This window comes from Haemaphysalis longicornis, unplaced genomic scaffold (genome assembly GCF_048455015.1).
Source record: "Haemaphysalis longicornis isolate Haplotype H1 unplaced genomic scaffold, Haemaphysalis longicornis Haplotype H1 scaffold_8, whole genome shotgun sequence".
In the NCBI taxonomy this organism is placed as follows: domain Eukaryota; kingdom Metazoa; phylum Arthropoda; class Arachnida; order Ixodida; family Ixodidae; genus Haemaphysalis; species Haemaphysalis longicornis.
This window is the reverse complement of record NW_027526445.1, coordinates 187,124,339-187,137,783: the sequence shown is the minus strand read 5'-3', so window position 1 is coordinate 187,137,783 and position 13,445 is coordinate 187,124,339. Positions and strand designations below refer to the sequence as shown.

At 49.4% G+C, this 13,445-nt stretch overlaps 1 protein-coding gene across 1 annotated transcript in view; it reads left to right on the top strand.

Moving 5' to 3' along the window:
- Positions 1-796: 796 nt before the first annotated feature.
- Positions 797-13,445, top strand: part of LOC144149059 (leukocyte elastase inhibitor-like) — a 33,354-nt gene continuing 20,705 nt past the window's right edge. The window contains exons 1-2 of the mRNA XM_077680603.1: positions 797-2,083; positions 11,288-11,446. Coding sequence (XP_077536729.1) covers positions 1,721-2,083; positions 11,288-11,446 — 522 coding nt within the window. The 5' untranslated portion in view covers positions 797-1,720. The remainder of the gene's footprint in view (positions 2,084-11,287; positions 11,447-13,445) is intronic.

Sequence of the window (13,445 nt, the reverse complement as noted above, 5' to 3'; positions counted from 1 at the left end):
TATCTTGGTGTTACATACACGTCTGCTCTTGATTGGAAGGCACACTTAACGCATCGGTCACAAAAGCGGAGAGAGCATTTGGTCGCATGAAAAGACTATGTGGGAAACGAGCAGGAACGCGCCGGGACACACTTTTGCTGTTGTACCGAGCCTACGTCCGGCCAGTCATGGAATTTGGGTGCGTCTTGTTTTGCAGTTGTCCTATCTACAAACTGCGTCCGTTATACCTGTTGGAGAGGCGCATTTTTCGACTTTGTCTTGGCCTTTCCCGGTTCGTTTAGAACCGAGTTCTGTACTTAGAGGCACGCGTTCCTGAACTTAGGGTCCGTTTTCTCTTGCTGACCGTGCAAACTTACCTCCGCATGTACGAAGCCCCCTCTGGGGCTGCCAAGCCTGTATTTATTTGTGAGCCGAGTATATTTTTTACATCTCCGTGGCCTAAACGTATCTCCCCCCAAGTGCTATTCGTTCAATCATGCCTGGATTGTATTTCTGTTAAGTTATATGAGGTCATTCCGGTATCCACAATCGAGCGAGAAACTGAGTTGTACTTTCAAAACCCCTTCCCTTCCGCTGCAAAACTTCTACCACGCTCGCTATTAGCCGCTATTTTAAATGAATATTTATCGAAGTATCCTGCTTCTTCTGTGATTTATACTGATGCATCTCAAAATGGTGAGAAAGCTGAAATTGGTATTTTTTCACAATCTTTAGACTGGAGTTATTCGCTGCGAATCCCGGATTACACACCCATTTTTATGGCCGAATTGTTAGCAATAGCTCTCGCTGTATGCAAAGTACCGCAGCATGTATCAAAAATCATCATATTATCTGATTCGAGGGCAGTTATATCGGCGTTAACTTCCTCTTCGGACTCTCCATTGTACCGCACACTATTATTTTTTGTTCCCAGGCACGTGAAGGAGGTACGCTTGTCTTGGGTCCCTGGCCATACGGACATCAGGGGCAACGAGCAAGCGGACCATTTAGCTAATCTCGCCGTCACAGCTCCCATTCAATTCGGAATTCCTAATCTGGCTCTATTTGCATCTGCGAGACTAAGACGATATTGGCATTTAGACGCCACCCGTTCCGATTCACTTTTATCATTTGAAGAGTTCCAACATTTAAAGTTCGGGTGGAATGTTCATTTTTGTGGCTCTCGGCAATGCGAGGTGACCTTCACCGAGCTGCGCTGCAGGGTTCCAAGGCTTAATTTCTATCTGTTCAGATCAGAACTTTCACCTACAGAACTATGTGTGCGGTGCCAGGTCCCCGAAACAATCGAACATTTTTTTCTTCTCGACTGTCGCCGTTTCTCAACAGCTAGACAACTGTTTTTGAAGGAACCGATTGAGCGGTTGGGGTTGACTTTATCGATAACACTTATATTATCTATTGGCGCATCAAAGCTGGGGTTTGCAAGAAGGGATATATATAATTGCATTCAAAATTTTCTTTCTGCCTCAGGTCGTTTGAATTGCTAAACGGTGCTGATTAATGGGTAATTCGGGTTTCATTCACAACTCTTTCCGGAAATAAGTATTTTGAAGTCCCCACGTTTTTAACCGGTTTAGCCCTGGCCAATCCCCCTTTGTGGGTATGTGCCAAAATATTTGAGGACATCATCATCATCACCAACAGAAATCATCATCTCCAGCCTGGAACGGGGTGCCTGCCCCTAGAAGAACGAGAAGGGCCGGAGCGAGGCACCGCGTTGATGATGGCCTCGGGCAGCGCTAATCACCCGATGTTCTCCTCCACGAAGGACGGCCAGCGCAAACTAAACCCCAAGGAGCCGCCGTCACCCGCGGAGGGACCCGCGCGCCCCTTCTGCACGCTGACCGACTTCAGTATCCGGCTGATGTCGTACTTCCTGAATGAGGAAGGCGGCGCCCAAGGCTGCAACGTGTGCCTGTCGCCGTTCGGCATCGCCGTCTCGCTGGGCATGGCCATAGTGGGCAGCGGGGACCCCTCCGTCGCCCAGGTGGTCAAGGCAGTGGGTGCCATCGACTCAAACAACATGTACCGGACCTGCGAGAAGGTCCTCTCCATGCTCAACGACGCCACGCTGAACACCAAGGTGGGATATACACCGCACTGGAAATGTGGCCAGAAGTTATGTCGCATGGGTCCTATATACGTGTCAACCGACTGGGGCAGCAGCTTTTCCGGGATACAGAATGTCGTGACCAGAGGATATTAAAGCGAAGCTTTAGTATCCTCGCTCATGACGTTCACGGCTGTACGCCCTGCCGGAAATTCACCTTTCTCTGTCGATGTTGATGAATAATAATGGGTAAAAGGAATGAAAAAAAAAAAAAAACGCGTCCCATGGTGGTAATCGAACCTGGGTCCCTCGCGTTGTGAAGCTGGCGAATACTCGATTGCAACGCCAAGCAGCCGATATACCGATTCGCGCCGTACACCCCAAACCCAAACGTTAGGCCTACGGAGTGCACGCCAGAGAGCTGCTGTGGGTATTCCAGAAAAGTGGTGCACGTGGGTAATCCCACGTGGGATTACCCAACCAAAGAATCCATCACGAGACAGCTTCGCTTTCAACCATCCTCGTGGTTAGGTGGAGACATGCATGCTTCTTTTTCATCTAGGACAACAACGCAGCAGTTCAACTTCAAGTGATATTTCGTGCAGAACCCGAAAGTGCAGTTTACACCGAGTGTGACCTGCAATCGTTCAAAGCTATACCAATGATCTCGAGCGGCAGACCCAGCGATACATAGGGTGTGGCATGGGCGTCGGCAGGATTTTGTCTTGAGGGGGGGAGCAAACCCATTGTATTGAAGGGAAAGAGGGAGAGGGCAAGGGGGCGGGGCAGTTGTTCTGGAGTGTCTTGGAAGGTGGGCAAGTGCTTCGTTTGCACACCCATGCACGTACCTACCCAGGGGGCTTGTCATACCGGTAAAGATTACGGCTGCGTAAGCTACTCCGAGTGCAAAAGTACCCAACAGCATAGAAATCACGTAGTGACGTCACCACACTTTCATATATAAAAAGGGAGACCGGTATAGCCCCTTCTTCGTGTCATTCCAGGCTACCTGGTAGGCCGCGTATATAATGTAAAGACGCCAGAAGAACAGCCAGAAGAAGAACATACGACCCAAGCAAATTTTTGTGGCAATGTCAGCAGAAAACTCTCATCATTCAGAAGGCCCCATGGGCGTTGGCAGGATTTCTTGAGGGGGAGGGGGCAAACTCATTGTATTGAGGGGAAAGAGGGAGAGGGCGAGGAGGCGGGACAATTGTTCTGGGGTGGCTTGGGTGGGCGAGTGCCCCTTGTCCACCCCCCTGCCGACTCCCATGGGGTGAGGGAAAAACTGAGGCCAATATTCACACAATTACGTTTGTGGCTGTAGTTCAAGCACGGCAGCACCAATAGTGCCCCTTTTGGCATTCCCTGATTTGATTGATTGTAGGATTTAACGCGCCGACGCAGTGCAGGCGATGAGGCGCGCCGTAGTGGAGGGCTCCGGATTAATTTTGACTACCTGGGGATCTTAACGTGCGCCGAATTTTGGCATTCCCTTCTTGATACCTTGCTGAAATCCGCTTCGAACCTAGAGATTCGTTACTGGCGCGCCGGGACTCCAGCAGCCAGGCATATGATCGTGCGGGCGCGACAAAAAGTGTTCGCGCTATAAAAAAGAGCGGTGTTAAGCCGCAACGGCCATTTGAGCACGCTCGTCTAAACGACAATTCTTAAAGGGATACTGACACAAAAATTTTGCATCTTGTTTTTTTTGTTGCGATAAGTAGATAGTGGCCTACTTATAACCTGTAGAAACCTCATTTGATTCAGCGTGCGACGGTTGTTTAATTAGAGGCATTTTCAATGCGGCCAGTCGCAGTTTCGGTTTCAGCGAGTGCCGCGAAACGATGGATTTTGTGGATTTTGTGCGAACAAAGCTGACAACGTGAGCGCTTTCCATTGGGCGAACAGGAGCACTTCTAACTGCACCCAAAGTGCTCTCGCGAGTTCTGGCGTCTTCCAGTGGTCGGGCAGGAGCAGGGGCGTTGTGTTTCATTGGTCGAGGAGGAGCACTTTTTTGACGCCGAGAGCAGTTCTCGGTGCTCCGTCGCCAGCGGCGGAGTAACAGGGGACGCCGAGGAAGTCACATGACCTCTTTTATGTCATTTCTGGTTTTATTCCCGGGTGGCGGAAGAAAAATGGCGGAATCCAGCAGCTGCGATAGTCGCTCAGTGCGTACGGCAGCAGCTAAGCGCGGCCGTCTGGACGATGCTGCTACCTTCAGATCATGAAAGCACCACAGATTCAAGCGCAAACTCATCATCGGACAGCAGCAGCAGCAGCGACGACGACGACGCTTTGACATTGCATGAGTTTATGTTCGAGCACCTGTTCACCCCGCCGGAGCAGCGACCGAAGGTAGAGTCGTATTTGGAAAAGACGGCGGATGCTGTTATCGTTCGCAGCTAATTTTTGGGAGATACGATGGTGACCCTATCATGGACATGAACATCCGCTCGGCTTCTTCATTCGTCGCCATGCCGTAGGCAGACACAAAACCACCGGCACGTATCTGGCAAAAGTGGCGAGGAACAGCGTGCCGACAACAGGAGCGCGCGAAATGCTCCGGGAAGCGAGAGCGGGAAAAGTTTGGTCACATGACTCTTGACATCACGCCCTCCCCCTCTTTTCACTGCTCCCGGAGCAGCGCGAATGTTTCATTCGCGGAACGAAAGCACACGCCCCCGTTACTCCCGTGTGCTGCTCTGGCTGCTCGCTCCACTTGCTCCTGTTCTCCCAATGGAATTCGCCAACAGAGCAGAGCCGCCGTAGCACTGTCGAATCCGCATCGACGGCAGTTTCTGCGAATGCCCCCACGTACTGATCTCGTGAGGCGCTTAATTAAAAAGCGACCGTGGATGTGACGCAGGCGCTGCGAGTGCAAATGCTACCGCGGCTAAAGAACAACGCGCGACGCTCGAGACGGTGGGTGGCAAGACGCGCGCTGGGAGCAGCCGGCCGGTCTGCCTACAGGTCCGCCTACAGATGTGTTCGGCTTAGCACTGCGGCGGATATTCGAGTGCCGCTCTCGTAAGCGGTGCAGATGACAATTTTTAATGCAACCCGCCATCGCATCATTAACTCCTTTCTCATGTAAACCGCCATGGTCGGGACTTGGGGACAATTTCGTGCAGCGGTAACAAGCTATCACTCGAGCTACCTGCGCCGGCCTGGGCCACTTCGCGGCCGTGCACAGCGACCGTGCGGCTAGCTCAGTGGGCTTTTCGTGCCTCCGGCGCGTTTTCGCATCCCATGGTAATAAACAGTAATAGAAACAGAGTGCCTGGAATCGCTATATAACTTTGGTCGCGGCCAGCTGCCCGATGAGCTGACGAAATCACGGCGCCTCCGCCGCCAACGATCGGGTCGTTCGTTCTCGAGAGCAGAAGCTCCGCCCTCCGGCCCTCCGATTGGAGCGGCGAGCCGGGAGAGCCGGCGAAAAATGCCGGCATTGCGGAAGCGGCAAACACAAACTCGTGACGTGTTTGGATGTTGTTTATTTACACAATATGTCGATTGCGCGTGGTCCTCTGCTGGCTGCTCGGTTGCGTTTCGCACACTTTAAAATTGATTTTAAATATGTTCTAGGCTGTATTCGCCGCTGATATTTTGCAGATGATGTAAATGTGTTCCCACCAATCTATCTCCGAAGTTATCTCGCCTTCAAAATTTTGTGTCAGTGCCCCTTTAAAGGAGTACTGACACGAAAACTTTGATTCATTTTTATTGCTTTTATCGATGCTTAATGGCCTGGCGAACCAGACACAGCGCTTTAAATACTTCAGCGCGCGATACTTAATCACATTGAACGGCCTGAAAATTGTTCGTTTCAGTTTCCCGCGCTTTCACCGCGAAAGGCGCATATGACCGAATCCCGGCATGACCTCACCGCTTTGTGCGGACGTCAAAACACTGCGGAGGCCTGCGGGGCGTTGTTTCGACCGCGCCGCCGCCGGAGCTGAACGGCTGAACTACCTGAAGTTGCTAGGCCTACCATTGCGGCGGAAATTCGATGACCGCTTTCAAGAAAAGTCCTTATGGCGACTTCTATTGCGATTCCAGGCTAGATTATCGCTTCCTTTCCCGTGTGTGGAACTTTACTTTTGCCAACAGTGCCTTTCTGGGCAGCGGTTATGCCTGCAGCTCTGGCTACGTACACCCGTTTGTGAATGCGCCGGCGAACGCTCGCCGCTCGCAAGGCCGCGCGCGCGATGTGACGTCACGAGTTTTTGACGAGCGCTGTCCGCGTCACTTCTTTTGGCTAACACGGCATGATGTCACGCTGACGTCAATTTGCCGAATGCCGTTCCGCGTGCTGTTCCGTCGGCGCGATAAATGAGATCCAATTAAAGTATGTTCTTCGCGTCGCAGGCCGCTCATATTTCAGCCAGAGTATATATTCTGTTGAGCAAAGGAAGCGAACTGTGCAATAATAGTAATGCCGAAAATTGGTGTCAGTACTCCTTTAACGTTTACGACTGTTACCGTAAAAGTAACGGTTTGAGCAATAAAAATGATGCACCCCTCCGTCAAACGACGACGACAGTTGAACGCGAAACTTTCTCTCTACGGATTCTTTGGCTGTCGTCTGAGTTTTCCAAACTGCCTCGTTCATGGCGAAGTGCAGCAATCGGAAAGAAGCCGAATTCATGACGCGAGGGACCCAGGTTCAATTATGGCCACGGGAAGCGTTTTTAGAGAACCAATTGGGTGACCAAAGGCCCCGCTCCTACGTCACACGTGTGGAGACCTAACTAGGCACCCCTGTCAACCGTCCCCATTGGTTTTGGCAAGACATTGGACGGATCCGCCAAGGCGCCGCTTTTGGCTTCCTCAGACTGCCGATAATACATTCATGACGTCTTTCTTCCGCCTCTCAGCCGCCGTAGTGGTTAAATGATTGCCGTGGCGATTTCGTGTTCGTTTTGTGGAGTCGAGACGCCCCGAAGCTACAGGGCAAGACGGGAAGATAACAAGAGAGTGGAACCTCCTCCAGTTGAATGCAGTTTAATAAAGCCCCGTTTGCAATGTATACGTGGAGCCCACTAACAACACGGAACAATGCCACTACCGGTGGCCAACTAACTGCTGAAATTAGGAAGTCATCTTTCTGCACATACCACCTCCCTTAATTTCGCAAAAAGAAAATATGAAACCTGAAGACGATTACAATGAATAATACGCAAGAAAAAGCGCCGATTTAAACTTGGAAGTGGGTCGGGGGTGCGCGCACTTTTCTTGAGCCCCTTGTCTCGGGACGCATGATGATTCAGGCCTTCAGTTCGCTTCACAGTGCCGATGGGCTCCTTTTTTAAAACGGTAGTATTTCCTGGGCTGTTTAAACGAAAATAAAAATTGTTGTCTGTCGTCTGTACCTCGATTCAGCTTTCCGGCCAAAAGTGAAAACATTTCCTCAAAACAAAGTTCATATAAGCAAATTTGACGAATAGCACACATAAACGGGGACGAGAAAAGACACACGGACAAGCCCCTGTGCGTGTTTCCTTTCTTGTCCCTGTTCGTGTGCGCTATTCGTCAAGATGCATCTATTCCAACTAGGCCGGCCCGCTGATATAAGCAGAACCTTTACAAACTACAAAAACTACCACAGAAATTTAGGTATATATAGGCATAAGAAACTCTAGTTTATGCATAAATAAGCCCAATTCGTATTTACTTCAGCAGCGTATTTTGAGACAAATTATTCGTTGATTTTGATTGTAGGGTTTAACGCGCCGACGCAACGCAGGCGCGCCGTAGTGGAGAGCTGCAAATTAATTTTGACCACATGGGGATCCTTAACGTGCGCCGAAATCTCGTACACACGGGCGTTTTTGCTTTTCGCCTCCATCAGAAAAGCGGCAGCCGCGGCCGGGAATCGAACCCGCGACCTCGTGCTCAGCAGCGCAACGCCTTAGCCACTGAGCCACCATGGCGGGTGGACAAACTATTCATTAGCAATAGAAACAGCAAAGCGGACACATCTTGTACTATGGGAAAGTTTTTTTTCGTGAAAATGCGCCATGTAAGAGTTGCCATTTGAACAGATTTACGTGAAATTCGGGTGATTCGGCCCTAAAAGAACGGCTTAAAATGTATGCGAATTCAGCCGTGACAATGTTTTACGGCACGAAGTTGTAAATCCTCTCAGTCAATATTTATGTGCAAAACACTCAACGTCCCCAATGTTGGCAAAACACTCAACGTCCCAGCTAGGAGGTTGGCTTAGCGTACGCCCCATGATCTAATTCCAGCTGGAATATTAATGTTTGTCGCTCGTAACCTTTGGAAGTTCTTTCAGCAGAGAGTATCCAGGAGCTTTTTTTTACGTCTTTATTTTTGCATTTAAGAGGTTACAAACCTTGCGACAGAAATAGGCTTTATGTGATACGTCCCACATAGATTTAAGATTTCGGATGGCTCTATCACCAACTGGTGCTTTGGGGATGGCGGCGGACGTGTTCAGCATTCTCGGCGGGCGTGTTCAGCATGATCGAGTTCAGCATTCTGATTTAGAGGGGTGCCCAAGTTATCCGTGGGTGAATGCTTTCCGCTCACAGTGTGAAACAAGCACACAGATGTGCCAAGTTGCTCTCCAGTGTAGCGTGGTATGGAATTGTCTGGGGCGCAACGCTCTTGTCTGCTGCGAAGCCGCGAATAACCCGGAAGTGTTTGCTGTAAAAGTATTGCACCACCCTTAGGCGTGTTCCCAGGGGTAACAGCAGGCTCTAGTGTAAGAGGCACAATCGGTAACTGCTCCTTGACGACAAAATCGGTGAATACCGAGAATACAATCCCACAACGCCGATGAATCTTATGGATAGCGCAGTAAGGTGCAATAATTCCGGACAAGAAAACTGCTTAATGCTGTACTGCAGAACTGGATGCCCAGTAGGAATACCACTCAGAAGCTATCCTCTTTAGATCGATTAACATTAGACAGCACGCCAGATTATTTACAGCGAACCCTTGCAGCTGGATTGTAGACGAGCCTGAAAGTTAACCGAGACAGCAGATTTTTTATTTTTTTTTAATTTTAAATACCCTCAAGGCAACTGCATTGAAGATGGGAGTGAGTCAATAGATTACAAGAAAAAAATTGCAGTACAAAGAAAGTAATATGAGCACATATCACTTCTAAAAACAAATGTAAAACAAGTAAATAAGGTTCCAATCATTTTTTACAACGTTAGAAACGCGGCTAAGGTGTACACGTTGTAAGGAGTAATACAGGAGGTCAGTTGCAATTTCGTGTTAGTTTTGTAATTCCTGGCAAAACCACTGAAAATAACACAACAAAACAAGAGGGATTGGCAGGAACCAATGTATCGGTACACACAATAGACAAATCTAGGTGATAACGTTACACACAGCGGTACGAAACAATTTCGGGTTGTTAATCGTAGCGATATCAGAAGGAAGATGATTCCAGTTTGTGGAATGAAGGAATGAAGAAAGGCTTTAGTGTTGCAAGAATGAATGCCAACGTTGCGAACATGGTCTAAACGCGAAGATACATATGAAGGGGGAGTAAGTAATGCGGGATAAACCATGCTGTGAGAATAAATTTTATGGAATAAGCCCAAACGTGCAGTATTGCGTCGTGACGCCAGAGATCGGAGATTCAAGTTCGTTTTCATCCTGGAGACACTGGCTGCTCGCTGGTAATTGGAAAGAATGACGGTTCTTTCGACCAGACCGAAGCAGTGGTGAGATATTCGTTCTATAACCTCTTAGTCTAGTTCCTCCTTTGTGCTATACGTGCTGCGTCTTGATGGCTGGATATGTACCCGTGATCGGCTGCTGGTTGTGCGCGTGTTTGTGGCGTCACCTTGAAACTTTCGTGCGTGACATGTCCACGTGGTTTTCCTTGATTGGTATCTTTGACCTTGGGAGGCACATGGGCGGTTGTGTTGCGTCTTATTTGCTTGTTTTCGTATTGCTTACGCAATGTCAGCAGAAGTTTCGCCACTGATACTTGGGCACTACGCGACAGAATAACGTAGAATAATAGAATAACAGAACTAGAAGCGCGTACTGACAACCAGCGGTGACGGGGACTGCGGTGTCGATGTGATCGGGCCCCTGGCGGCCTAGTTTAGTTGCTAGGCGTGCTCAGGAGAGGTGGCGGGCGTGTTTGGCATGGTGCATGCATTCTCCTCGCAAGCAGCGTGAGACAAACGCCGAGTAGTAGGCTTCTGAACTTGGAGTAGTTTAGGGGAACATGAACGCGAAAAACCTCAAAACAGAATGTCTAACCAAAAAAAGGGTATTTTGGGCACTAAAAAGCCCACATAGGCACGAACCTCAAAATAGGCACTTATAGGCACGAACCCCAAAATAGGCACTTATAGGCACAATAAAGTATTGCTTATAGTGTTTCATTTCCCTTAGTTTACGCATATATGTACAATAGGCTTGATACAGACTCAAGCAAAAAAGAAAGCAGCGGCTTAGCTCGGCTATGCCAGGATATACGTAGCGTGAGCTAAGGTTCAGCTGGTTATTCTTAGGTTTCCTGGTTGTCTAGGATTAGCTGATTATCATGCTTACTTCTGCTAAAACTATATCCAATCCAATCCGATCCGATCCAATCCAATCCAATCCAATCCAATCCAATCCAATCCAATCCAATCTAGTCCAGTTCAGTCCAGTCCAGTCCAGTCACTGCTCCTCGCGCATGCGCAGCACGGCTCTCCAGGAGCAACGCGAAACGGCTATCAAGCGGCTCCGGCGCAGCGTCAGACTTGGCTACTGCGCAACGGAGGCGCACAGCTGGGCACGCGCCGGCGGCAGTGCGTCTGCCGCGGCTATGACGTCACACATCTGGAATGCGCAGACCGGCGAATGCGTAGACCAAATTTTTACTCCAATCCAATATAATTTAATCCAATTCAATCCAATCCAATCCAGTGCTCCTCGCGCTTGCGCAGTACGGCCCTTCAAGGTCCACGCGAAACTGCTCAACCTCGGCCAGTGTAGCTTACGCTACAAAATCGGCATTTTGCCTGAAGTTCCGGTCTCTAATGATGGCTTTCCTTCTCTTGTTCAATCAATGAGTCCCTCGTTTCCAATTATGAATAGCGAGCAGCCTTTTTGTTGCGCCGCATCAGCAGAACAACACAATAATCACTGCGAAGCTTTGAACAATTGCGTTTTGAGGATTTCACAAAGGTATACCACGAAGAGAGCGGGAATTTCTGCGCTGGCGTCGCTGGAGAGTGTTTTTCTGGGCAGGTATCGATGGGCAGCAAGATGTTCGTGTCGTCAGAAGTCCCGCTGCTTCCGGAGTTCAACGAGACGGTGATGGAGACCTTCTCAGAGGGCGTGGGCCGCATGGACTTCAAGGGGGATCCGAAGCAGGCCGCCAGGAATATCAACGATTGGGCTTCCAAGGCAAGTTACCAGAACTTCTGACGTGGATGGGTCGCATAGCCGCCATTCGATTGTCTTGTCACCGACACCACACACACACGAGGAAAATTCGCCGACTAATAAAGCCAGTAAACGCGGGCGTGGATCAAACCTTCCTTTCAGACGTTTGCACTGGGCCCTAACAATGGGAATCGACACGGCACTCATGAAAACTGTCAACCTATTCCACTGTATTCGGACAGTGCCTTTAGATATGGCTTGTCTGAGTTAACCCTACACCCAGGTCGGCGTAAGCAGTCATGAGTACAGTTATAACGAGTGAGTACACACATGGCTAGATAAATGTACCCGCCAGTACCTACTCTACTTGTATACGCATGCGAACATACTCATGTGCACATACTTTGAGTTTGAGTACACACCCATGAATTCGTACTAATTGGTTGCAATGCTTTTTGGCAAGAGAACTTCCTCACGAATACGTCCGGATTATGCGTGCTTACTTGCCACCTCAAATAGAGTCATGGGTGCGACTGTCAGCAGAAAAAAAAGTCATTAGCCATGCTACTCTGTGAAGGTGGATGACCAGCGAAGCCGAGTTGACACAGAATTTCGAACAAATGTACGAACTCATTATTATTAAAGGCACGCAGACACACTTATTGCCTTGTCTTTCTGGGTACCTTCGGTGGCGAGTTATGGCTGTGAAAATGACGAGGGGGCGGCGAGTTATACCGATAAAAATGGCAAGGGTATATAGCCTTACATTCGGAGGCGAGTTACGGCTGTGAGAATGACGAGGGGGTGGCGAGTTATACCGATAAAAATGGCCAGGGTATATAGCCTTACATTCGGAGGCGAGTTACGGCTGTGAGAATGACGAGGGGGGTGGCGAGTTATAGCGATAAAAATGGCAAGGGTATATAGCCTTACATTCGGAGGCGAGTTACGGCTGTGAGAATGACGAGGGGGTGGCGAGTTATAGCGATAAAAATGGCCAGGGTATATAGCCTTACATTCGGAGGCGAGTTACGGCTGTGAGAATGACGAGGGGGTGGCGAGTTATACCGATAAAAATGGCCAGGGTATATAGCCTTACATTCGGAGGCGAGTTACGGCTGTGAGAATGACGAGGGGGTGGCGAGTTATAGCGATAAAAATGGCAAGGGTATATAGCCTTACATTCGGAGGCGAGTTACGGCTGTGAGAATGACGAGGGGGGTGGCGAGTTATAGCGATAAAAATGGCCAGGGTATATAGCCTTACATTCGGAGGCGAGTTACGGCTGTGAGAATGACGAGGGGGTGGCGAGTTATAGCGATAAAAATGGCCAGGGTATATAGCCTTACATTCGGAGGCGAGTTACGGCTGTGAGAATGACGAGGGGGTGGCGAGTTATACCGATAAAAATGGCCAGGGTATATAGCCTTACATTCGGAGGCGAGTTACGGCTGTGAGAATGACGAGGGGGTGGCGAGTTATAGCGATAAAAATGGCAAGGGTATATAGCCTTACATTCGGAGGCGAGTTACGGCTGTGAGAATGACGAGGGGGTGGCGAGTTATACCGATAAAAATGGCCAGGGTATATAGCCTTACATTCGGAGGCGAGTTACGGCTGTGAGAATGACGAGGGGGTGGCGAGTTATAGCGATAAAAATGGCAAGGGTATATAGCCTTACATTCGGAGGCGAGTTACGGCTGTGAGAATGACGAGGGGGTGGCGAGTTATAGCGATAAAAATGGCAAGGGTATATAGCCTTACATTCGGAGGCGAGTTACGGCTGTGAGAATGACGAGGGGGTGGCGAGTTATACCGATAAAAATGGCCAGGGTATATAGCCTTACATTCGGAGGCGAGTTACGGCTGTGAGAATGACGAGGGGGTGGCGAGTTATAGCGATAAAAATGGCCAGGGTATATAGCCTTACATTCGGAGGCGAGTTACGGCTGTGAGAATGACGAGGGGGTGGCGAGTTATACCGATAAAAATGGCCAGGGTATATAGCCTTACATTCGGA